The sequence below is a fragment of the Hemiscyllium ocellatum genome, chromosome 17 (genome assembly GCF_020745735.1).
Source record: "Hemiscyllium ocellatum isolate sHemOce1 chromosome 17, sHemOce1.pat.X.cur, whole genome shotgun sequence".
NCBI classification, from domain to species: Eukaryota; Metazoa; Chordata; class Chondrichthyes; order Orectolobiformes; family Hemiscylliidae; genus Hemiscyllium; species Hemiscyllium ocellatum.
The window spans coordinates 51,668,208-51,695,645 of record NC_083417.1 but is presented as its reverse complement, the minus strand read 5'-3'; the positions used below and the strand labels follow the sequence as shown (position 1 = coordinate 51,695,645).

General features: G+C 43.9%; 1 protein-coding gene across 4 annotated transcripts in view; it reads left to right on the top strand.

The window, feature by feature from the left end:
• Window positions 1–27,438, top strand: part of bcar1 (BCAR1 scaffold protein, Cas family member) — a 240,737-nt gene that overhangs the window by 130,877 nt on the left and 82,422 nt on the right. Inside the window, exon 1 of one of the 4 annotated variants that reach the window (XM_060838153.1) lies at window positions 972–1,198. The exons of 2 other annotated variants lie outside the window; for them this stretch is intronic. In XM_060838153.1, coding sequence (XP_060694136.1) covers window positions 1,184–1,198 — 15 coding nt within the window. In that variant the 5' untranslated portion in view covers window positions 972–1,183. Of the gene's footprint in view, window positions 1–971; window positions 1,199–26,575; window positions 26,652–27,438 lie in introns of those variants that run through there. One more of the 4 variants, XM_060838152.1, reaches the window with a different exon arrangement.

Genomic DNA, 27,438 nt, shown 5'->3' with positions numbered 1-27,438 from the left:
ACTGCAGTGATATGGAAATATCAGGGTTTTAACACAGACCCAAAAAGAGAAGGCAAAAATAGTCTTGCTGATATACTTAAAACAAAGAACTGCAGATGCTGGAAATCTGAAACAAACAGCAATTGTTGAAGAAACTCAGCAGAGCTGAAGCATCTGTGGAGGGAAAGCAGAGTTAACAGTTTGAGTCTGGTAAGGGCTTTTGCCCGAAACGTCGATTTTGCTGCTCGTTGGATGCTGCCTGAACTGCTGTGCTCTTCCAGCACAACTGATCCAGAGTTTGAGTTTGGTGACCCCTCTTCAGAGCTGATAGACTTGGTGTGCAACCACAAGACCTGGTCATCCTTCCTTCAGCATCTCAACCAAGAGTCGGAATTGGACAGAACAAAACTGAGACCATTCAGCCCATGTACCTGCATTCCTTCCTCCCTTATTTTTCTGTGTCCAACCTAAATGGTGAACCCAAGTTATCCAGACCAGGAAATGTCAGTGTCTCTGCAACAGAGAGGGATTTCATTCGAACAAGCCTGTGTCCCTCCTTCTCACAACCGTCACTGGATAGGCCCAGAAGATGTAATTACTGACATTGATCAGGGTGAGCTATGATGCCTTTCCAGTTTTCTGTCTCTGCCAATAGCATGCATATGGGGAATGGTGAAAGGTGTGGAGCTGTAACCTGTGTAAGACAGGAAGGGCCCGTTACCTCGTTACATTACATAACCCCCCACAGCCTCCTTAATATTTGTCGGTCATAAAACGGAGAGACAATCTCCTTAAAGAGCGCATTGGGTTTTTTTTACCCTTTTGTGCTGGGTTTGTTCTAGACAGCGCCATTCAGTGGCAGAGCCCTCTTCACAATCGTGGTTGAAGTGGAAGCTTATTTAAATAAAAAGGCTGACTGTGACCAATTGCATTGCAGCTAGGGGCCTTGGGAGTCTGTCTGAATCCATGGAAAGTATAAGATTACCTCAGGAGTATTCCCTCCCAGTCAGTGTGCTCGCAAGGCAACTCTCGGAGTCTCATACCAAACAAGTGAGGTCACGCCGCTGGATGATGTATTAAACTTATATAAAAAAAAACACACACACGACAGGAGAGTGCTAAAGGAGCTTTATTATCCTGGGCTGGGGACTCTGGAGTAGTTTTTCACATCACGGAACGAGAGGGGGGAGGAAAAAAAGAATCAATGATGAACTACTTGGTAAGTCTGCACTGCGCTGAAGTGAATGCTGCTGCCGTGACTGAAAGGATTGCGAGAATCCATTCTCTCTTGTCTCGCTGTTGTCCAGGGGACGGGGTGTGTGTGTGTGTGTGTGTGTGTGTGTGGGGGGGGGGGGGGGGGGGGTGGAAGGTCCTGGCTGGGTCAGTGAGAGGTTGTTGCTGCTGTTGGTTTCTTAGTAAAACCACAAACGCTCCAAAGCCCGAGTGATTGTACCGGGCATCTGCCAGTACCTCCTGGGCGCTTTTCTGCTTTAAAGCTCGGGGCTTGTTTTACAGGAGCTTTTCCTGTTCCTTGCTCTCTTTGCCCCCCCCCCCCCCCCACACACACACACACACACACACACACATCCCACTCAGAAGGTCAACTCCCATCTGCCTGCACAGTGACTGTCACCAGAACAGGGAGGCTGTGAGCACTGGGAAAGCATTCTGTAGAGGCAAGTAAATAAACTTTGAAAACATGGGTGGGGGGTGCTGGTTTGCTGAGTTTTTTTTTCAAATCGGATTGCACTGGATTGTCGAGGCTGTTTGCTTGACGCATCTCGCAATGAAACACTTGGATTATTTGACAGTTGCTTTAGCGCCCTGCAGGCGTGTCTACGATGCGTTTCTCCGTTCGTTCAGGGTTTATACCTAACTGAAGGAAAGGACAGATTTGTAAGCTGTTCGCCTTTTTTGAATGTGTGTGAGCAGAGAGAGCGAGAGACCAGTGTGTGTGTGTGTATGAGAGAGAAACCGACCAGGGTGTGTGTGTGAGAGAGACCAGGATGTGTGTATACAGCAGTAGGGAGGTTGCAGATTTGTGTGAAGGTAGTCACATTTAACTGCAAGGGATGGTTGGAGGAGCTGGCTGTGCGTGTCAGTGGGATGGTGCAGTGAGTTTGTGTGGCCTCAGGGTGTGGAATCACACCAGGTAGGGTGTCAGACTACAGTCTAAGGTGAGCTGGATAGAATGGGTGTAATTTGAACCTCTCCCTGCGCTGCACATAGTGACTGACTTATTTGACAACTCCCAGTGTACAAGGGATCAGAATATAATCTCAGAAGGAAGCTCACCTCCGTCAGGTGTTTTCAGTAGGTTTGTACGTCTTAATTTATATAGTAAATACAAAATCACTTCTCTCCACTCCCGGACATGTAGGCCTCTCCTGGGAGTCCCATTGCAGTCAGTTGTCTTGATATTTTGTCCATGTAGAGATTATGTGGATGGTGATAGCAACTGTTGGGCCTATTGACCTCTGGGGGAGCCATGAGCAAGTACAGACCTGCCATTGGCTGCCAGGAAAGGCTGAGTTAATGTTAGTGCATTTATACTGTGCATTGTGCAATCTCAGGTTGTAAGTGTTTTGAGACATCCTATGAGGTGTTCTTGAGGTAGCCGCACTTGCCAATAAGTAGGACAGCAGCCAGTGAGCAAACATTGAACACTTGCCGTAGAACAATGAGCAAATGGGTGAAATTAATACCCCCTTCCCCCTCCCGCACTGTGAGGAGTTTGGAGGTGGCGGGGGACTATGTGATTGGGTCTAAGCATGCGAGTTGGGAATCCAATAAAATGTCTCAGATTAAATCTGGGTAGGAAAAGTGTCTGCAGGTTATTCTGTCCCAGTACTCCACTATCAGGAGGCCATCCAGCAAACCCTGTAAAAGGTATGCCGATAGATGGGGGCACTCTGTGTCAAAATGAGGGAACTGGCATTGGGAAATTGGGGCTCTGCCCTGCCTTAGCGCCACATTCACCAAGTGTTGCTGAGGAGGAAAGAGGCTGTCTAACTTTGCCCTCCTTAAGGCCAGTGGGCTTCATGCTGTCTGTTTGGTATGGTTCAGCAACTCGCTGGATAAACTTACTCAATGGAGCCACGTATGTCTGTCACCTTGCTTTGTTGCAGGTACACAGGGTAGTGAAGAAGGCATTTTGTAAGCTGCAGAACATTCTCAAGGGGGAGGGTGAACAGCCAGCTGTTGTGGTGCATATAGGCACCAATGATATAGGTAAAAAGAAAGATGAAGTCCTACAAGTAGAATTTAGGGAGTTAGGAGCCAAGTTTAAAAAGTTGGACCTCCGAGGGAATGATCTCAGGATTGCTACCACTGCCACATGCTAATCAGAGTAGAAGTGAAAGAATAGGCAGGATGAATGCATGGCAGGTGGGAGGGGTTTAGTTTTTTGGGACATTGGGACCGGTTCCGGGGGAGGTGGGAGTATTACAAATTGGACATCCTGGGCCAGCCTGGAATCAATGTTCTTGGGGGTGCTAAAGCTGTTGGGGTGGGTTTAAACTGATGTAGCGGGGGGATGGGAACCAAATGAGGTTATTGGACAGTACAGAAGTAGTAACTAAAGCCTGTACAGATCTAGATAATGAAGTTAGTGTGTCTAAGGGGAAGAGTAGGAAGATGATGAGTGCAATGGGAGAGGTGGTCTGAGGTACATTTGTTTTAATGCGAGAAGTGTAGAAGGTAAGGGCAGATGAATTTAGGGCCTGGATTAGTACCTGGTTTATTGCTATTACTGAGACTTGGTTGAGCGAAGGGCATAATTGGCAACTGGATATAGATGCTTCAGGCGGGATAGAAAGGGAGATAAAAGGGCTGGAGGAGTTGCATTACTCAGAGAGGCTATCACAGCATTGCTGAAGGACAGTACTATGGAGAACTCGAGCAGTGAGGCAAAGCTCAGGAATGGGAATGGTGAGGTAACAGTGTTGGGGCTATACTACAGGCCTCCCAACAGTGAGCATGAGATAGATAACATTGACTGGGGTTCACATGGATGGAGCAGACTTTGTAAGGAGCATCCAAGAGGGTTTTCTAGTGCAGTATGTATATAGCCCACCTCGGGAAGAGACCATACCAGACCTAGTGTTGGGAAATAAGTCCGGCCAGGTGATTGAAGGACAGTAGGGGATTAGTTTGGGAATAATGATTATATTTCCATAGGTTTTAGAATATTCATGGACAAAGACGAGAGTGGTCCTAAAAGAAGAGTGCTAAACTGGGGGAAGGCCAACTATAGGAAAATTCAAAAGGAGCCGGGGAATGTGGATTGGGAGCAGCTGTTTGAAGGTAAATCCACATTTGATATGTGGGAGGCTTTTAAAGAGAGGTTGATTAGGGTGCAGGGCAAGCATGTCCCTGTGAAAATGAGGGATAGAAATGGCAAGATTAGGGAACCATGGATGACAGGTGAAATTGTGAGACTAGCTAAGAGGAAAAAGGACGCATACATAAGGTCTAGGTGACTGAAAACAGACAAAGCTTTGGAAGAATATCGGGAAAGTAGGACCAATCTGAAATGAGGAATTAAGAGGCTTAAAAAGGGTTATGAAATATCTTGAGCAAACAGGTTTAAGGAAAATCCCACAGCATTTTATTTGTACATAAGGAGCAAGAGGGTAACTAGAGAAAGGGTTGGCCCACTCAAGGACAAAAGAGGAAAGTTATGCGTGGAGTCAGAGAAAATGGGTGAGATTCTTATAAAGTACTTTGCATTGATATTCACTGAGGAGAGGGATATGATGGATGTTGAGGTTAGGGATAGATGTTTGATTACTCATGGTAAAGTCAGCATAAAGAGAGGAAGTGTTGGGTATTCTAAAAGGCATTAAAGTGGACAAGTCCCCAGTCTGAATGGGATCTATCCCAGGTTATTGAGGGAAGTGAGAGAGGAAGTAGATGGGGCCTTAACAGGTATCATTGCAGCATTCTTGACCACGGGTATGGTCCTGGAGGACTGCAGAATTGCTCATATTGTCCCCTTGTTAAAGAAGGGTAGCAGGGATAATCTAGGTAATTATAGATCGGTGAGCCTGATGTCAGTGGTAGTAGAGCTGCTGGAGAAAATATTGAGGGATAGGATCTATTTACATTTGGAAGAAAATGGGCTTATCAGTGATAGGCAACATGGTTTTGTGCAGGGAAGGTCATGTATTACCAACTTAATAGAATTCTTTGAGGAAGAATTTGAGCTACAGGGAGAGATTGAATAGGGTGGGGCTGTTTTCCCTGGAGTGTCGGAGACTGAGGGGTGACCTTATAGAGGTTTATAAAATCGTAAGGGGCATGGACAGGGTAAATAGACAAAGTCTCTTCCCTGGGTTGGGGGAGTCCAGCACTAGAGGGTATAGGTTTAGGGTGAGAGGGGAAAGATATAAAAGAGACCTAAGGGGTAACCTTTTCATACAAAGGGCGGTTTGTGTATGGAATGAGCTGCCAGACGAAGTGGTGGAGGCTACTACAATTGCAACATTTAAAAAGCATTTGGATGGGTATGTGAGTAGGAAAGGTTTGCAGGGATATGGGCCAGGCGCTGGCAAGTGAGCATAGTTTAGGTTGGGATATCTGGTTGGCATGGACAAGTTAGACCAAAGGGTCTGTTTCTGTTCTCTGTGACCCTCTGACTCTAAGTGACAAAGTTGATTGATGAGTGAAGAGCTGTAGATGTCATATACATGAACTTCAGTAAGGCATTTGATAAGGTTCTTCATGGTAGGCTGATGGAAAAAGTGAAGTTGCATGGGGTCCATGGTGTACTCTCTCTAGATGAATAGAGAACTGGCTAGGCAGCAGGAGACCATAGTACTGGAAGGGAGTTTCTCCAAATGGAGTCCTGTAACCAGTGGTGTTACATAGGGATCTGTGTTGGGACTACTGTTGTTGGTGATATACATAAATGATCTGGAGGGAAGGAGTAGGTTGCCTCATTAGCAAGTTTGCAGATGACACTAAGATTGGCGGAGTAGCAGATGGTGAAAAGACTGTCAGAGAATGCAGCAGAATATAGATAGATTGGAGAGTTGGGTGGAGAAAAGGCAGATGGAGTTCAATCCAGGCAAATGTGAGGTGATGCACTTTTGGAAGATCCAATTCAAGAGCGAATTATACAGGAAATGGAAAAGCTCTGGGGAAAATTGATCTACAGAGAAATCTGAAGGTGGCAATGCAGGTCGGTAGAATGGTCGAGAAGGCATATGGCCTGCTTTCCTTCATCGGATGGGGTATTGAGTACAAGGGTTGGCAGGTCATGGTACAGTTGTATAAGACTTTGGTTTGGCCCCATTTGGAATATTACGTACAGTTTTGGTCGTCATATAACCAATAGGATGTGGATGCTTTGGAGAGGGTGCAGAGGAGATTCACCCGGATGTTGCCTAGTATGGAGGGTGCTAGCTATGAAGAGAGCTTGAGTATTGTCATGAGAAAGACAGAGATTGATGGGGGACCTGATTGAGGTCTACAAAATCATGAGGTATAGACAGGGTGGATAGCAAGCAGCTTTTTCCCAGAGTGGGGGGCTCAGTTACTAGGGGTCATGAGCTCAAGGTGAAGGGGAAAAGCTTAAGGGAGATATGCTTGGAAAGTTCTATACGCAAAGGAGGGGGTGGGTCACTGGAATGCGTTGCCACACGTTGCCAACAGAGGTGATGATAGATGCGGGCACAATAGCATCATTTAAGATTTATCTAGACAGATACATGAATGGGCTGGGTGCAGAGAGATACAGGTCCTTAGAAAATGGGTGACAGGTTTACTTAGAGAATCTGGATCAGTGCAGGCTTGGGGGGGCTGAAAGGGCCTGTTCCTGTGCTGTCATTTTCTTTGTTCATATTGGTCAGAGTATTGATTACAGGAGTTGGGAGTCCATGTTGCGGCTGTATAGGACATCGGTTAGGCCGCTGTTGGAATATTGCGTGCAATTCTGGTCTCGGTCCTATTGGAAGGATGTTGTGAAACTTGAAAGGATTCAGAAAAGATTTACAAGGATGTTGTCAGGGTTGGAGGATTTGAGCTATAGGGAGAGGCGAAACAGGCTGGGGCTGTTTTCCCTGGCGTGGTAGGCAGAGGGGTGACCTTAGATGTTTATAAACTTATGAGAGGCATGAATAGGATAAATAGACACTCTTTTCCCCAGGGTAAGGGAGTCCAAAAGTAGAGAGCATAGGTTTAGGGTGAGAGGGAAAAGATATAAAAGGGACCTAAGGGGCAACTTTTTCACACAGAGGGTGGTGCGTGTATGGAATGAACTACCAGAGGAAATGGTGGTGGCTAGTACAATTATAACGTTTTAAAAGCATCTGGATGGATATATGAATAGGAAGGATTTAGAGGGATATGGACCAAATGCTGGCAAGTGGGAATAGATTAATTTAGGATATCAGATCAGCACAAATGAGTTAAACCAAAGGGTCTGTTTCCATTCTGTACATCTCTATGACTCTAAGTACAAAGCTGTTTCTATGTACTGATCAGTCAGGTGAAGTATGCATCTGGATGAGAACAAACAGAAGGGGGTAAAGGCATTTTTACTGTGCTTTCTGTTTAGAAAGATTGTCAGAGCTGCATCTCTCTCACTTTGACTTGGTAAATAGCGCTGTACCTTGGACTCCTTTCTAATGCTGAGTTCCACCAAGACAAAATGGACAATGAGTTTCCATTGTTAAAGCTGGCCTCCTTAGCACAGTGGCTGAGTCAGGGAGTCATACCATACGCTTCCGTCCTCCAACCTGGGTTTGTTTTATAACCTGGAATAGAGGGAGCCCTGTCTGCCTATTGTCAACGGCTGTCCTGTAATAGGTGCCTTTAATTACTGCCATTCATCAGCTAATAAAATGGGCTGTGATCTTTGGTGATAAAAATGTGTTTGTGACCTCCCTGTTGTACTCATCTTGCCCTCCACTCGCATTATTTGAACAGTTTAGAATTTTCGAATGAAGTGCAGAGCAGCCTGCGGTTTTGTACCTTTACAATCCTTTGCCTCAGGCTGAGTGGAATATGTGTTTGATGCCAAATCCGACTTTGTTAGACAGCAAGTTGCAAAATCCAACACGCCCAGTATCCCCAGCTACAAGCTGGGGCAGATTTCTGTTTGTGCTGTCGCAATAGCTGTGCCTGTTGATAACTTAGATTCCAAAACGAATGACAGATCTTTAACCTAATCCTGCGAACTTAAGCTGAAGCCAATTACGAGTTGTGCTACCAATGCCCCAGATCCACATATTAGGTTTATTATTCTCTTTTGGGCTTTTAGTGCAGGAATTTATCTCTGGTCCAAGGCAGACCAGCCCTTCCTTACTCAATATGTAAATGTTTTCTTTTGAATTTGTAGGAGAATGTGAAACAAGTCAGTGCTTTGGCTGGCCTCAAGGAATTATGGGGCTGTAAATGAAACAGAAAGACTGAATGGTTCCCAGGTTTGGAATAGACAATACATCATAAGCCAAAATCTCAAAATACCAGAAATCTCAAAGAAACTATTTTTGTTCATAACTTCTGCGCAACTGTGATTATTCCCGTCTCTGGTACCAAGTTAGTCATAACAAAAGGGACAAGGCAATTAGGAAAACAAATTGCTTTCATTTTTTTGTTTAGCGGGAATCACATTAGCCCGGATGGTATTGTTCCTAGTTTCATGCCTGCTACATGTATTTGTATCAGAATTTGCTTTAAAAATGAAATTTGTCCTCAGGCTCTTTATATTTATTGTATTAATGCAAAGGAGGTAGTGTTTATTTTTGTGGAAAAATGTCCTTAAATCATAGCACAGAGCAGCAGTCATGCATGAATTTAAGTTTTATCATGATGGCATATTGCCTAGCAGCAACAATAACCACGGCAACTTGCACTGACTTTACTGTAGAGAAAGCATCACAATTCATAGTGATTTAATCAAGATCAAATGGCAACCATGCAAAAAAGAAGATATTCAGAGAGCTAACCTAGGAGAAGGAGGGAAAGAGGAGGAGGGATTCACAAAGAAAATTCCTGTGTGTGGGCCTTGACTTTCAAACCACATCCTCCAGTTGTGGGATGAAGAGATTGCATTAGACAAGGGAATGGAGAGTTCTGTGTAGGACTGGAGGACCTTACAGACATTGTCGAAGACAAGGCATTGAGCAGTTTAAAAAGAAGGACAGAAATTTGTTTCAGGTTTTGGAGATCTGCAAGCAGGGATAATCCTGGAAATCCAAGGAACAGGAGATTCGACGTTTCGGGCATAAGCCCTTCTTCAGGAATTCGGGCTTATGCCCGAAACGTCAAATCTCCTGTTCCTTGGATGCTGCCTGACCTGCTGCGCTTTTCCAGCAACACATTTTCAGCTCTGATCTCCAGCATCTGCAGACCTTACTTAATCCTGGAAATCACAGACCTGTGAATCTCATGTCAGTAATAAGGAAATTATTGGAAAAGACTCTCAGGGACAAGATCGATATATGCATTTAGAAGCAAATGGCCTTATTAGTGATAGACAGCATGGTTTTGTGCAGGGGTGGTCGTGCCTCACTAACTTGTTTGAAGATTTTGAGGTGACGAAGATGATTGGTGAGGGAAAAGCAGTTGATGTTGTCTACGTGGAATTCAGTAAAGCCTTTGACAGACTGGTACAAAAGGTGAACTGATGTGGTATTGGGATGAGCTGGCAAGATGGATACAGAACTCCTATAGTCATAGGAGCCAGAGGGTAGTGGTAGAAGAATGTTTATTCGAATAGAGGATTGTGACTAGTGGTGTTTCACAAGGATCAGTGCTGGGACCTCTGCTGTTTATGGTCTACATAAATGATTCAGCAGAAAACTTAGCTGTTTTAATTGGTACGTTTGCGGACAAAACAAAGATTGGTGAAGTTGCAGATAGTGAGGAAGATTGTCAGAGGACACAGCAGGATGTAGATCAGTTGGAGGCATGGGCAGTAAAATGGCAGATGGAGTTTAATCTGGACAAATGTGAGATGATGCATTTTGGAAGCTCAAGTAAATGGCAGAACCCTTAGGAATATTGATATGCAGAGGGATCTGGGTATGCAGCTGCACAAATTACTGAAGGTGGCAGCACAGGTAGATAAGGCAGTAAACAAGGCTTAGGGCTTGGAAGGGACATTGAGTATAAGGATAGACAAGTTATTCTGCAGCTTTATAGAGCTTCAGTTAGGCCACACTTGGAATACTGCGTACAGTTCTGGTCACTACACTGCCAGAAGGATGAGGATAGTTTGGAGAAGGTACAGAAATGGTTAACCAGGATGTTGCCTGGTATGGGGGATTACATTGATGAAGAAAGGTTGCTTAGACTGGATTTGTTTTCACTGGAATGCAGGAGGTTGAGGGGCAGCCTAATAAAAGTTTATAAGATTGTGAATGGCATAGATACAGTGGAAAGTATGAGAATTTTTCCCAGGGAGGAGGGGTCAATTGCTAGAGTGTGATTCTGAAAAAACGCAGCCAGTCAGGCAGCATCCGAGGAGGAGGAGGAGGAGGAGAGTCGATGGTTTCAGCATAAGCTCTTCATCAGGAATGAGGCTTGTGGCCCAAGGAGACTGAGAGATAAATGGAAGGGGAGGGGTGAGGGGGTCTGGGGTGGGTTGGGGTGGGGGCGATATAGCTGGGGATGCGATAGAAAGATGAAGGTGGAGGTGAAGGTGATAGGTCAGAGAGAAGGGTGGAGCAGATAGGTGACAGGGAAGATGGACAGGTCGGACAGTTCAAGGGGACAGTGCAGAGTTGGAAGGTTAGATCTGAGATCAGGTGATGGGAGGGAAAATGAGGAAACTAATGAAATCCACATTGATCACATGTGATCAGAGGGTCTCAAGGCAGAAGGTGAGGTCTTGTTCCTCCAAACGTTGGGCAGTTAGGGTTTGGCAGTGTAGGAGGTCCAGGACTTGCATGTCCTTGGTGGAGTGGGAGTAGGAGTTGAAGTGTTCAGTCACAGGGCAGTGGGATGGTTTAGTGTGTGTATCCCAGAGATGTTCTCTGAAATGTTCCGCAAGTTGGCGTCCTTTCTCCCAAATGTAGAGGAGACAACATTGGAAGTAACAGACACACAATAGATGATGTGTATGGAAACACATGTACATCTCTCTCAGATGTGGAAGGATCCTTTGGGGCCTTGGACAGCGGTGAGGTGGAAGGTCTGGGCGCAGGTTTGGCACTTCCTGCAGTGGCAGGGGCGGGTGGGTTGTGTGGGGGGGCATGGACTTAACAAGGGAATCACAGACTCCGTTAGTAGGGAAGACGGATTCAAGGTGCATGGGGGGAAAGCTTAAAAGAGACGTGTGAGGCAAGATTTTCACACAGAGGGTGGTGAGTGCCTGGAACACATTGCCAGAGGAGGTGGTAGAAGCAGACACAATAGCAGCATTCAAGGAACACCTGGACGAATACACGAATAAGAAAGAAATAGAGGGATTCGGGTCTTCCAAGTGAACACAGTTTTTGTATGGAAGGGCAAGATGCAGCAGCGCAGACCTGATGGGCTAACGGGCCTGTTCCAGTGTTGTATAATTCTTTGTAATTTGTCCCGGAACAGATACTATGATGAAGCAGATAGTGTGAGTATGTGTGTGTGTGTGTGTGTGTGTGTGTGTATATGTATATATGTTTTATATATATATATATATATGTGTGTGTGTGTTATTAGTCCAACAGCTGCATACATGGCGAGCAGGGTATTATGGATTGAACAACATCCACCGCTGCTCTGTCCGTTTTGTCAAAGCCAATTAGACCATTTAAATGTGCCCATGAATGGGCTCTCTGGAGATTCTATGGTATCAGGACTGCCATGGCTACAGTGAGAGATAGTTCATAAACCTGTGCATGATTGCAGATAACTCTAATCTTTTGATAAAATGTGGCTGTTAGTGAAAGCTATTCAAGGGTCAAATCCATTGAATGGGAAGCAAGAGATACTACCAGAGGCTAAGTTGGAAAGACTGATAAGCACTTGCATGTGGTGCACTGTTTATGTGTCATGTGATGCACGTGCTTGTAATTACCTGACGCATGACTTTTTGTATGAACTATTTTAAGTGAAATTTACCTTTCTTCTTTGAAATGGCTTTCACCACATTGGAATTATTTTGATTTTAGTCAGTTTGTTACATTTACGTTTTTAAAAGGTGAAATCCTGGCCAGTGTTATTGGGATTCCTTTCTGTACAAAGTTACTGGTCTGTGCTGGGGATTTTAAAAGAAGAAAGGTGACAACTTGGATCTGGTCCAAGTCAGGATGCAGGCTGCAGTGTCTTGGATGAGCTACAGCTCAGATGGTTGGAGCTGGAAGGCTGACAAGGGAACCGTGTAATAACCAAGTGTGGATATCAATAACAGTTGGGCATAGACAGGTGATCTTTGAAGGATTGTAAATGTAATTGGAAAGGTGGCTTGTGCATTGTAAAGGTCATTGCTGAGGAAAAACTTACACGATCAGCATTGAATTCTAATGGAGTGATGTGAATATCTAAAATACCACTACTCCATTTGCTTGCATTGAATCAATCCCTAGATCACATCTTAACGTCCACTGTGATGTTGACTGATACTCAACCCTCTGCTGGAGTCACACTCGGGTTCCCTCTTCAAGGAAGATGTCCTGGCAGCTACAAAAAATATATTACCTATGTTTAAACTGGCACATGATTGGCCTCTCTTTCTTATTGTGTCTTTGTAGCCTGAAATGATCATTGCACCTTTGGCTTTTATTCCTTGTGCTGTTGTCTCCTGGTTAAATGAACATTGCTTCACAAAGGATTTCTTTGCTCCCCCCACCAAACAAAACCTCTCCCAAGCTGTTATCCTTACTGATTTGGTGTTTCCCCTCTGAATATTGACATTAGTTCATTCGTTTGGCTACCTCCCTGCCCCCATCCTATTAGAGTCATTGTTTGCCCCATAATATAACTATTATTTCCCAGCATGCTCCATGCACTTTGATTTCTGCTTCCCATCAGTCTGTGCAGGGGAGAAGCTGGTAGGTTGGTTGAATGAATGAGACTGATGTAAAATTTGGCTGCAGGGTTATTGTGAAGAGGGTACTGAAACTTCAGGCATTGTGGTAAAAGTGCTTTTGTTTAAACTCTGAGCTGTTCATGCAGGCATGCAGTTGTGAAATGTCAAGCTGTTGCTGAATGCTCCTGAGTTGAAGGGGTGGAATGTGTTTGTGTCCGGATTCCATTCAGTAAATCAGTGGAGTGGATCGGGATGATTCAGAATGGGTTTCTCATGCGAAATGCCTCATAAGGACTTAAATCTATCAGTTGGCTGCAAGGAGAGAGCTGACAATGTAGCCAGTTCTCTCAACTCCGAGTTTCACCTCGGACTGTAAAATTAAGAAGTGTGTTGCTTATAAACCTTCTGTGATTGGGTGCTGCAAACAGGAAGTTTTCAATTCGAGAAAGGAAGTTCAGAGTGACCTGACTTAGTGATTCTAACTGTGGAGCATTGATTTCCATCACTAACCTTTGAATCCTATCCTTACTGACTTGATGGACTAAATTATTGTTGAAATAGACTTACTGACCAGTTACAGTAATCTGTTTGTTTAATGTTGATCGAGGGATCAGTATTGGGCAGGATGTCTATCATAAGATCCTTGCTTTTCAACAGTAGCACCTTTTGCATTCACCTAAAGATGTAGCAGATGGCGCAGGTAATGACTGTATTTTTGACAATGAGCAAGAATGCTGTAGATCTCAGGGAGATCTCAACATCCAGCGCAAGGAGCCTCTGAAGTGGCAAATATACTTCAGTCCAGAGGCAGCGTGACGTTATGTATTTGGGAGAGTGGACAATCAAGCCAAGGTAACAAATGGTGGGATAAGATGTACAGAGGACCAAAGAGACCTTCAAATGCAAAACCATAAATTCTTGAAGATAGGACAGGTAGATATGATGGTAAAGAAGGTATATGGCATTGTTTCTTTATTTGGCAATGATTAGAATATGAAAGCGGAGAGATTAGGCTAGAAAAAAGCACTAGTTGAACTGCAGCATCCATTCTGGTCTCTCCATTCCGCCCTAGAGAGCTCCCAAAAATGTCACCAAGAGGGTGGAACTTTAGTTATGAGGAAAGATCAGATCGGCAGGGGAGAGGAGGCTGCATGGAGATTGAATTGAGGAGCATAAAATTCTGAAGTGTTGAGATTAGAAGGATCTATTCCTCTAAGTAGAAAGGGTGGTAAACAGGGATTTAAAGGATTTGGCAGCAGGATTATAGGGAATCCGAGGAGGATGTTTTCTCTTGGAGAGTGATGGAGGTCTGGAAATGACTGCCTGAAAAGATGGTCAAAGCAGAAACCCTCGTCATGTGTGAAAGAGTTTCCTGGTCAGTATTCCCTCAATCAGCATCGCTATTAATCATTATCCAGCAATTATCTCATTACTGTTTGTTCAGGATCACATAGGAACTGTTTCCTACATCACATCAGTAACCACGCTTCTAATGCAGGTTTCTGAAGTTGCAATTTAATATAATAATATAATAACCCACCCAGTCATGGACCAAGAGCTGGGCAGCAGAACTTGATTGGATAGCTCTTTCTCATTTGGCACAAACACAGCTGACTCAGTGACTGCTTTCTGTGCCACACCTTTCTTGAATTCCATGGTTCTGAAAATTCAGTAGAGGATTAATTGGTAGAAGTGAATGTTTTCACCCACGGGCACCATTTTCTTTTAAGTGTTCAGTGATCTGCTGAATGAAGTGCAAATGAAAGGCTTGTTGTAATGAGTATGCTTCACTTTCCCATGCAGTTCTGGCACCTCTTCTAATGCAGGTCATGACTTGGGTTTGGCACCGGTCACTGGTCTCCGAGTTGACCTCTTCCTAGTCAGCAGCGGTGCTGACATTTTGAGTTCTATCTGAATGAACGTGCTGGTTGCGAAAGATAGGATGGATCTGCTGAGCATGTATTGTGTTTTTCTCTCTCCCTGATGACGAGGTTTAAATCATTTACTTTTTACCCAGGGGTAATTCAGTTGAATTTACAAAACAGTAAAGATACAAGAAAGAAAACTTTCAAGTTCGCATCCTGTGCAACAATCACCTCCATAACAATTTTAATAAAACAAACACAGTAATGTTGAACCTTGCCCAATTTCAGAATCTCCCAAGTGCTTTATTGACAATTGAATAATTCTCAAATGTAGTCATTGTTATAATATAGGAACTGCGTTGGCTGCTTTGTATACAGAATGCTCCCACAAAAGGCAATGAGATGATAACCAGGCAATCTAGTTTGGTGATTTTAGCTGGAGAATAAATATTGACAAGAGCATCGGAGATAAACACCCAAGCTCTTTGAATAGCTTTGGGTGATTCTTTTGTAACCACCCACAAAGGATGATGTCCTTGACAGCATCTCCGGCTGTGCAGCACTCAGCACAGCTGCCTCACAGCGCCAGGTACCCAGGTATGATTCCAGCCTTGGGCGACTGCGTGGCGTTTGCACATTCTCCCCAGTGTCTGTATGGGTTTCCTCCGGCTGCTCCAGTTTTCTCCCACAATCCAAAGATGTGCAGGTCAGGGTGAATTGCCAAGCTAAATGTCCATACTGTTAAATGCATTTAGTCAGAGGGATATGGGTCTGGGCGGTTACTCTCCGGAGAGCCACTGTGGGATTTGTTAGGCCAAATGGTCTGTTTCTACACTGTAGGGAATCTAATCTAATCTCGAAAGTGTTCAGTAAAGATTTACAAGGATGTTGCTAGGGTTGGAGGATTTGAGCTATAGGGAGAGGTTGAATAGGCTAGGGCTGTTTTCCCTGGAGCGTCAGAGGCTTGGGGTGACCTTTATAGAGATTTACAAAATCATGAGGGGCATGGATAGTAAATAGACAAAGTCTTTTCCCTGGGGTGGGAGAGTCCAGAACTAGAGGGCATAGGTTTAGGGTGAGAGGGGCAAGATATGAAAGAGACCTGAGGGGCAACATTTTCACACAGAGCGTGGTACGTGTGCGGAATGAGCTGTCAGAGGAAGTGGTAGAGGTTAGTACAATTGCAACATTTAACAAAACAGGCATCTGGATGGGTATATGAATAGGAGGGGTTGAGGGATATGGGCCAAGTGCTGGCAAATGGGACAAGATTGGGTTGGGATATCTGGCCGGCATGGACTGGTTGGACCGAAGGGTCTGTTTCTGTGCTGTATATCTCTATGACTCTATGATCTAAAGTACTGCAATAGAGAATTAGATTGTCAACCTGTTTTGACCCAGAAGTGACTATTTGTTCATGTAATGTGGGTGTTGCTAGCGAGGCCAGAATTGATCGCCCATCCCTAATTGCCCTGGAGAAAGTGGTGGAGAGTTGCATTTTTATGCTCCTGCAGTCCTGGAGGTGCAGAGAGACCCCCAGTGCTGTTAAGAGGGGAGCTCCAGGAATTTGACCCAAAGACAGTGAAATAACCATGATAATGTTCCAAGTAAAGATGGTATGTGGCTTGGAAGGAAACTTGCAGACGGTGATGTTCCTGTGTATCTGCTGCCCTTGTCCTCTCAGTAGTTGAGATCACTGCCACTCCCTTGAATGGAAGGAAATTCTGGTTGGGGATGGAAGAAAAGCACCTAACTTCCATGTCTACTCACCGGAGGGGTGTAAATAGAGTCATAGAGATGTACAGCATGAAAACAGACCCTTCAGTCCAACCCGTCCATGCTGACCAGATATCCCAACCCAATCTAGTCCCACCTGCCAGCACCCGGCCCATATCCCTCCAAACTCTTCCGATTCATATACCAATCCAAATGCCTCTCAAATGTTGCAATAGTACCACATCCTCTGACAGCTCATTCCATACATGTACCACCCTCTGTGTGAAAAAGTTGCCCCTTAGAACTCTTTTATAACTTCCCCCTCTCACCCTAAACCTATGTCCTCTAGTTCTGGACTCCCCCACCCCAGGGAAAAGACTTTGCCTATTTACCCTATCCATGCCCCTCATAATTTTGTAAACCTCTATAAGGTCACCACTCAGCCTTCGATGCTCCAAGGAAAACAGCCCCAGCCTGTTCAGCCTCTCCCTATAGCTCAAATCCTCTAACCCTGGCAACATCCTTGTAAATCCTTTCTGAACCCTTTCATGTTTCACAACATCTTTCCGATAGGAAGCAGATCAGAATTGCAGGCAATATTCCAACAGTGGCCTAACCAATGTTCTGTACAGCCACAGCATGACCTCCCAACTCCTGTACTCAATACTCTGACCAATAAAGGAAAGCATACCAAACGCCGCCTTCACTATCCTATCTACCTGCGACTCCACTTTCAAGGAGCTATGAACCTGCACTCCAAGGTCTCTTTGTTCAGCAACACTCACTAGGACCTTACCATTAAGTGTATAAGTCCTGCTAAGATTTGCTTTCCCAAAATGCAGCACCTCGCATTTATCTGAATTAAACTCCATCTGCCACTTCACAGCCCATTGGCCCATCTGGTCCAGATCCTGTTGTAATCTGAGGTAACCCTCTTCACTGTCCACTACACCTGCAGTTTTGGTGTCATCTGCAAACTTACTAACTTATGCTCACATCCAAGATATTTATATAAATGTTGAAAAGTAGAGGAACCTTGTGGATCCTTGTGGCACTCCACTGGTCACAATAGTATAAGATAATTTGTAAAATATATATCCTTTGACATATTTTGTTGCATGTATAACCTTATGTATTTAATTTCTGGTACCCCCCATCAACTGGAGTCAGTAGCAGCATTAAAATGCCCAGCAACAGAATTTTATTTAACTTTACCTACTTAGTTTAAAGTTGCCCAGAGGTGTTTGAAGCTCAAGGTTTTCATCTTGCACTGGAAAAGACCTCTGCCATTTTGGGTTTTGAGCTTAGGTTCACCACAGTACAGAAACAGGTCCTCTGAAGAGTAACCCACCCCGACCCCATATTTAATCCTGCCAAATGCACCTAACATTATGGGCAATTTAGCATGGCCAATTCACCTGACCTGCACATCTTTGGACTGCGGGAGGAAACCGGAGCACCCAGAGGAAACCCACACAGACACAGGGAGAATGTGCAAACTCCACACAGTCACCAGAGACGGGAATCAAACAGGGTCCCTGATTCTGTGAGGCAGCAGTGCTAACCACTGAGCCACTGTGCTGCTCCATTTTGAGTGATTGACTTGATGCATTAATGCCCTGTGTTAAAACAGATTCTGTTAAGAGGATACTTGACATGGGGAAACTGATTTAATGATATAAATGTGGAGGGCTAGGCCACAGGTGGGTGGGTGGGTGTGTATGTCCTGCAACCTGAACTGTAGAAGTAGTGAAGTTGAAAGCACCTGGAGTTCAGTTCCACTTAAATGTTTTAGTCCTTTATCTGTTTGTGAAATTCCTTGGAAATGGCCAGTACAGAAGCAGACAAGTATTGTCTTGTTTGGAGCCTTTAGCTATGGTTCAGTATGACTTCCAGCCAGAAAAAAAACCTTGTTTGGTTTTGCTTTAAAATCCTGTCTGTTCCTTACAGGAAAATGCTATAACTCAACAGTCTGACTCACTTTATGAAGGAGTCAGCACCCATATTACTTGTCTATGTTTATTGTAAAGAAGTTCGGGACAAACAGATAAAATAAGAAGAAAATTTTGATAATGGGAGTAAATCCTGATAGTGAAAGGACAGGAATGTATTTAATTTTTTTTGAACGAAAGTGAGGAATGCAGCATCACAGTCTGTTTTGGCAGCCCTGCAAGGAATGACTAAGTAAATATGCCAGCATGTCGAGTTAGTAGCTTTTGGATTACTTTCCAAGATTGTGATTGTTTGGGATCACTTTATTTTCACAGACAGAGCAAGCTTACAGAATCTATATTCACTCTGCTCACTATAGGTCGATGGGTAGACATTTCGGTCTGCTCGACCATTTGTTAAGTGTCTATCATTTCCAATGCTTTCACCATAAATCATGAATTTGTGGCTGACTTGATGAAAGGAATGTGTAGTTGCCGGCCTGTAGATGGTCAGAGTTACAGTTCGGCTCTGCTCGTGTTTCATATTAAGCAATTCTCACCTCCTCGATGTTGGTTTTAGGCCAACTTTTGAATCAATGGTATTTGCATCTGACTGGTGTAAATAGCTTAATACAATTCTTTAACATTTCCTGTTGGAAGGGGAAGCTTGGTCAATACATCGTTGTGGCTATTCAGCTCTATCCGCTACACAACTTTAAGCTGGCTTAGGCACAGTGGAAGTGAAGGAAAGCACGTTCAGATTAGATTCTGCCCTTGTTAAGTTCTCTGCCTATCCTGTACACCAGTTTTCTGCTCTCCAGTGCACCTGAGTTTTGATCCTTTCACTGCCTATAGTTATTTTATTGTTTTTCCAATTCTGGATGTACTGTCCTTCCTTTGAATTAAATTCTGTAAAGATCAAAACAGTAGTGTTTAACCCACGACTACACCCCTAGCCTCAGTGCTGGTTTCATCCTCTCAGGGGCCACTGCTCTAGGCTGAACCAGATCCTGCTCGACCCTTTACTGAGCGCTTGCCCTATATATTCTTCACTAAGATCATCAACTTGCAACTGTGTTAACATTGGCCACCTCAGCGCTGACTTCAGTTCATCCTTGGCTCAAGCCCTAGGCCAGGATGCTGCTGCTGCTACTTATTAGTCATAGTCATAGAGATGTACAGCATGGAAACAGACCCTTTGGTCCAACCCGTTCACGCCGACCAGCTACCCCAATCCAATCTAGTCCCACCTGCCAGCATCCAGCCCATATCCCTCCAAACCCTTCCTATTCATATACCTATCCAAATGCCTCTTGTCCAATGAGGGTTGGAAGGTTATTTGGCTGTGGGGATGCACCGCATTCTGCTGATATTGGCCTCCAAATAAGTTGCTACTGGGCAAATGATTAGGAACATGAAACCTACCTGAAATTGCTCTTCCCATTCTTAAGCTGACTGTAGTCAGCTTAATATTGTGGAGACAAAGAGGGTGAAAGTCATTGAGTCATACAGCATGGAAACAGACCTTTCTGGGTAATGTAGAACAGGGAGACCTAGTGGTTCAGGTACATAATGGTTTGAAATTTTCATTATGGGTGAACAAGGTGGTTAAGGCATTTAGCATGTTTACCTACATTGCACAGACAATTGAGCATAAGAGTTGAGGCATCCTGTTGAGGTTGGACAGGATATTGGTGTAGTCTTGTCTGGAGTATTGTGTGCAGTTCTGGTCACTCTGTTATAGGATATTATTAAACTGGAGAGGGTTCAGAAAAGATTTACCAGGATATTGCTGGGTAAGGAGGGCTTGAGTTCGAAAAATAGGCTGAGACATTTTTCACTGGAGCATTGGTGGTTGATGTTTATAAAATCATGAGGGACGTAGATAAGGTGAATAACAAAGGTCTTTTCCCTCTGGTGGGGAGTTCAAAATTGGGGGGTATATTTTTAAAGTGAGAGGAGAAAGATTTTAAAAGAATATGAGGGGTAACTTTCTTACACAGAGTGGTCTGTGGGTGGAATGAACTGCCAGACAAAGTGGTGGATGCAAGAACAGTTACAACTTTTAAAAAACATTTGGATAAGTACTTGAATAGGAAAGGCTTGGGGGTGGATATTATCTTTTTTTGTGTAACCAAATAGCAATACCTCACATTTATCCAAATTAAACTCCTATCTCCCACTCCTTAGCTCATTGTCTCAATCAATCAGGGATTGATAACCTTGGATAACCTTCCTCACTGTTCACTACGCCTCCAATTTTGGTGTCATCTGCAAACTTACTCACCATGCCTCCTGTATTCATATCCAAATCATTTATATAAATGACAAAACAAAAATGGACCCAGTCTTGACCCCTATGGAACACCACTTGTCACTGGCCTCCAGTCCAATAAACTATCTCCCATCACTTACCATAAAGCCAGTTTTGTGTCCAGATGATATCTCACACCCTAGTTTTTGGTTCACACATAGTTACTTTTGGCATCAGTAAAGTTGACATAGAATTTCTTCACACTAAACTATACGAAGTTGTGAAAAGCAGTTATGTGGAACTTCACCCAGCGAGAACTGCTAAGGTTAAGTGATTTATTTTTGAGAGGGAGAGAAGAATTGTAATATTTTATGTAACTCCTTTTGTGATATCAGTGAGCCAAATGAGATATGATCTCACTTAATGAGTGGCTCCTGATGACACTTAATAGCAACGCTCAGCAGAGGTTTGGGAAAGTGAGTTAGGGCAGACTATACAATTACACAGTGTTCAGACATTCCAATCGTTTGAATGCAAAAAAAATGGAAGAGACTGTTATGATCTGGTAAACACTGCTAGTATTACAATAACAATCATAGGAAACATGCTGTAGGGTAAGCAAATCAAACGGACTATTTGTGCAATAATTCGGTAATAGCAAGGTGTCACCAGTAACAGTGTCATTAACTCTGTTCACCTGCTGATTTTGGGGAAGATTTCAGCTCTGGCTGGATGGTATTAATTTTGCGTGACAAGAGAGCAATGTGTGTTTGAACAAAGCTGGAGTGAGGCCATGGGGCATGCATTAGCTGATGCCTCAGACAGAAAAGGGCCAATCTTTCATTCAGAGGACCTATCAGCATCTCTTTTTTTTTTCCTTAAAAAATCCTGTCAGATAGACACTCTTTAACACCCTCACCCTCTCAGATCAATGTTGGTTGTTGGGGAAACTGATTTTGTCCATCAGCCTGCTCTGTGCTTAGTCAGCCTCAGTCATACAAATGACTGGGATGGCAGAATGGAATCCCTAGGCGGGGAAATGGACAATGAATACCCAGACCACCTTCCTGCTACTGATGGATGGATAATCGGGGAAGATCGGGGGAAGCCAGGCTCAAGAAAAGTTGTGATAGCTTGCACAGTCAAACAGCCTTTTGATGCAGATTCTCACCTGAACCTGAAGGTTGGTAAATGTGAAGTGGGCAGGTGATTACAGCAGTTGGATTGAGAGTTTCAGTAGATGGGGTGTTGCTAAATGATAAGTGGAAGGAAGAAGGTGAACTCGGTGGAAAGGGCTGCGTCACAAAGCTGGAGCAAGGCCACAAACAATCTGGCCTTGGTTTAGGCTGGAGCCACTGGCTGGGGAAGGGAATGCTGGTGTCTGTTTGTATGGAGTTGGTGCCGTGAGCAACCAGTAGATTTTGTCTTTGCAGCGTTGAGCTGGAGGAAATCCTATCCTGGGCTTTGGTGAGGAGGTTGCAGACTAGTTTAATGTTTGCTGTTTGTGAAAGGATGGCTTGCCGAATCTGGATTTCCCAAATCTCACTACTTGCAAGTGTGCATAGGTATTTCCCTGGGAGGGGAACAGGAGAAAGCTTTTCTTTTTGTGAACGCTCACTTCTAATCTACCAAACGGTTTGGAATGGAGACACTTTTTATGTCTCTAGCTCCCCCTCAGTGGGGGAAGAGGATCTTAAATTTGAGGGGTGTTGGTGGCACTGAGTCAGTTGTTTACCCTGCAGTTAATATTTTATCATCAGTGAGCCAAGTGCAGGGTACCAGCCTGGCCATCCATTTGCCCATTGAGACACTTTGAAGTCGTGCACTGATTACCAGGTAGATGTTGGGGAGGATGGTGGTTCCTGCCCCCTCCTCCCTATACTGGCACCCTGTGCCTGATACAGCACACCTGCCCCAAAAAGGTATTTCCTGTGCCCACAAAGTTCCTTCAGCCTTGTCTGGTGCCCACTCAAACATGCTTCTTTGCCACCCACCTCCACAGAGGCTTGCCAGGTTGGGGATTTTGCCAGGACCACTCACCTTGCTGGAATCTGGCTTTGTGGCTCCCTGGTGTTGGGGATTGCTGGCAGTTCCAGAATTGGGCACCCCTCCCAGTGACACCGCTGCAACTGGAGAGCTCCTCTGATTGGCTGGTAGCTCTCGGAATCTTTCCAGGTGGAAGCTGATCTGGAGCAAGGTCACAAACAGTTGCAAGTATGTGCTCTGTGCTTGTTAACAGCTCAAAGGCCATTGAATAACCCATGGTGACCAAGCAGAGGCAGGTTTGCCCCCATCCTTTCAAAATGGCAGGCAGAGGGTATGAACTGCACCCTCCATGTAAAATCCAGCCCAAAATATTTTATCTAATGCTTCGCGTCTTTAGCTTGTGAGCCCAGATACTGTGTGTTTCTAGGCAACTGGATTATGGGTTTATGCTCCTGAGTCTGGCCATGTACATTGGAGATGTTACAAGAGAACAAGGATAGATTTTCCTCTTTGCTCTGCCTGGGTCCTAGGTACATCTCTGTTGAGTTCTGTCTGTAGGGTATTCTTGGGCCCTCTGCAGTTTGTGTGGTTTCTCTTGGGGTGGAGGGAGTGTTGCGGAAGAATCAAGTGTTTAGACGATTGTGGTGTCATTCTGTGCTTGGAGATTCCTGGTGAAGGGCTTATGCCCGAAACGTCGATTCTCCTGCTCCTCGGATGCTGCCTGACCTGCTGTGCTGTTCCAGCGCCACACTCGTGACTCTGATCTCCAGCATCTGCAGTCCTCACTTTCTCCCTGTGCTAGGAGTATCCTGGTTCAAGCAATTGGTCTGCAGGGAGGAGAATGGTATCTCTTGTATATTGAGGTATGCCAAGGTTAACCCTCAGAACATGGAAGAAAATGACCCTTGCATTTCCAGCAAGAATCAGTAAAGAGTGAATTGGACAGGGGAACAACTGAAGATGATAAACACCATGAACTCTGCTGTCCACTTACAAAGGCTCAACTAACTGAGGGACTGGCCAGGGATTGAACTAATGGCCTTCCTGATCTTTGTAGCTCAGTCTTGGGCCAGATACTTTCCTTCACCACTGAACTGACCCGGGATAGCATCCCTATCTTGCAATTTACAAAAAGCAGGGTGTGCCCGTACCATCAAATACTCCATTTTCCTAAAGTTTGGGAGATGCCAGCGCTGTAGTTGTTTGCTGTATTGTCGTCGTGGCAACTTCCTGGCTAGCATAGGCCATCTCTGATAAATGCATAAATGATGATCTCTGCACCAGTCAGCAAACCTCACGAGCAAACATAGTATAGTCCCTTTCAACTTGCTGTCAGGTCAAAGATCAGGCGTCATTGCATTCGCCGCTATGTCCATGATAGCATTGGTTTCAGACCTGCAGAAAACTTCCATGTGCAAATGGACTCATGTTAGTAACGCAACCTTTTGAAGACTGGTCGCATTATGTTGACAGTGACCTCTATTATTGAACTTGATGAGAGAGTCCTGGACAGAGAGAAATGAAATGCTGCCATGTACACAGGAACCTCGATTATCCGAAGGACACGGGCAGGGAGTATTTAGTTCGGTTAATCGAATGCCGGATAACATAGTTTAGCCGAGCATCGGGACTTTGCAATCTTGCCAGATAATCCGATATTTGGATAATTGAATATTGAATAATTGAAGTTCCTCTGTATCGTGCAAGAACTAAATCATCTATTTATGTATTTTTGATAGTGGAATGGAAATTTTAGAAACCAAAGATTTTGGAAGACTTTCTGAAAGCGAGTCACCAAAACTCATGATAAGTGGTGCTTACACACTGCTGCCTTGCATATAGGTTGGCATTAGGAGCTAGACACAGAGTGAGATTCTGTTGTTGTGGAGCGGCGCCTAGTTATCAATGACAAGATATCAGCCTGCCAACAATGATATAGTCGACAACTGTGTAACTGAACAGCTTGTGGATTTAAGTGATACTGTTAACAAGCCTTGGATCTCCAGAATGGGAGGTGGTTTGTCTCCTTGCAGTAGAAAACACCTGAAGCCTAAGGAAAACCAGATATTTTTCTCTGATCAGTTGCTTTTAACCAGTAGTCGGAGACTTTTTTTGATTTGTGAACCAGTCGTCCTGTGCCTCCTGCACAGTAATGAAAGTACCTGGAGAAGAGAGACTGAAGAATGACACATTCTGACAAGTGAAAGGATGATCTCGGTGAAACCTGCAGACTGGGGCCACTGAACTACCTTCATTGTTTCTTTGTCCCCCTCCTATCATAAGGGGCATGGACAGGAGAAATAGACATGGTCCTTTCTCTGGGGTGGGGAGTCCAGAACTAGAGGGCATAGGTGAGAGAGGAAAGAGATAAAAGGGACCAAAGGGACAACTTTTTCATGCAGAGGTTGATGTATGGAATGAGCTGCCAGAGGAAGTATTGCAGACTGGTACAATTGCAGCATTTAAAAGGCATCTGGATGGGTATATGAAAAGAAATGGTTTGGAGGGATATGGGCCAAGTGCTAGCAAATGGGACTGAATTAGATTAGGATATCTGGTCGGCATGGACTAATTGGACCAAAGGGTCTGTTTCCGTGCTGTACATCTGTAGGACACTGGTGTTTTTGTTTCGGTCTGTCTGAACTTGAAGTTTGATAAAGTGGTTAGAGATTTATTCAGTAATGTTATCAGTTGACTGTCATTAGTTATTTACTTGTAGTTAGATTCTGTTTATTTATAGTAAATAGTATTTTTGTTAAATTATAGAAACCTGGTCTGAGTTTGCAGTTAGTCTGAGTCCAAGCAGATGGATGTATTACTGAACTTTTGTAAACTTTCATAAAAATCTTTTATTCTCTGAATTGTCACCTAAAGTTAGTGGCAAACCAATTCCAGTGCACTATCCCAGTGAGATGTGACAATATGTTTTTTTTTAACATCCTTGGGATGTTACATAGTCCTTTACATCCAATGAAATGTTGACTAATTGTAATGTAGGAAAATGTAACAGCTAATTCTGTATCAGCAAGATCCTATAAAAATGCATGAAGTTGGTGGCCAGTCAGGTCTTCCTGTTGATTGAGGGGCAAATATTAGTTAAGACTCCATGTAATTTATTAAATATTTGCAATTGTGCCACATCATGACTTGGATCATGGGTGTTGTGTAAAGGTTTGTGTCTTGAGTTATAATGATGGAATATTATAGGTGCGCAAGGTTTTATTTATGTGGGAAAACTCATAACTCAGCTCTTTAAAAGTGAATGAGTTCTGATGATCTTTCACTTTTTCTTAGCAATCCTTAAATTTAACGGATCCCTTTTAAATAATCCCTTGAATAACGACATTATATAATCAGATGGAGATGTGGCTGCCACACGGGATAAGGATTTTCAGCGTGTAGAGTTAGAGGTGGTACACGTTACAGAAGTAGAAATAGATGGTCTTTGTAATAGAGGACGTTATGCTGGCTGGGGTCTGAGTAGAATTGTCAAAAAATTGGAAAATAGATGAAACATTGTTTTCTAGTTAGTGAGAAAATATCTGCGTCTAGAATATGGCAAAATACATATTGGAGGAAATGCCAGAAGATTGAATTTGCTTTTCTCCGGTTTTAAAATCGATGTCAGTAATAAGCAAATGGTAAGCCGGAGGGTTTCTAGCCGTTTGATGCACTAAGACCTGTGAGTCATGCCGTCGGCACTTCCTGTTTCTGGGGAAGGTTAACACTGCTTGCTGCCAAATCCAGCAGGAGTGGCATGGAAGTTTTTTTTAGGTCAACGGTTTACTCAGTGTCTCCACCACCCATGTGGGTGGACCGAGTAGCAGATAATTATAGCAGGAAGTCGTTTTTGCTTTTGTTTAGCACAAAGCCAGACTTGAACCCATGTATAGAAGAACACAGATTCCATCTGGATGACAAGCTGCTGTACTGAGCGAAAGACTGGTTTGGAAACTGAGGTAGACTGAACTACTTGTGATGTCCTAGAATTGTACTAGCCCATGCCTTTACCAGCTAATTTTTTCTTTTATAGAATGTGGACAGCTAGTATGTCAATCTTTGTCTAATTGACCATATTTTCTCGCTTGTCCAAGAGTGCTGGCTGATGGTTTGTGTTTTAACATACATCTGCAGCCTTTTTCTTACACTGATGTCAAGAACTGTGATTAGCAAGCATGCTTCTTTTGTGTGAGGTATTGCAATCCTGAATTTACAATCCTTGTTTGAGGTCCACTCATTTTCATAGAGGTTGCAAATTATACATAAGCTTTCATTTTCCACCGCTAAACCATTTGAGGTTAATGGCAGTGCCTTCAATGCAGATCATTTTCAGACAGTGCACATTCCTAGTATGTACAACCTGGTTATAAAATCACTCCACACTTTTGGATTTAGCCATGAGAAGACTCAGTCATTGTCAGCTTGGTTCCCTTGTTACACTCTTGCTCCAGCAGTAAGAGTGCTATGAATTTGAGCCTATGACTGTAAATTAGGATAATGTTATGGTACATTATTGCACTGTACAAGGATCCATTTGTCTGATTGGTGGGCTTCGGGTGATGTCAAGTATCATGTGACACTGGGAAGAAAAGCACAAAGTTTCCCTGTATTGTTGCCGAGATGGATCTTGCATTCAATACCACTGTGAAGAAAGAGATTAACAGGCCTTTCATCTCATTGGTGTTGAAAGAAAGAAGCAAAAAGCCAGCCTACATAGTGGCTTTCATAACCCAAATAGCTCCCTCA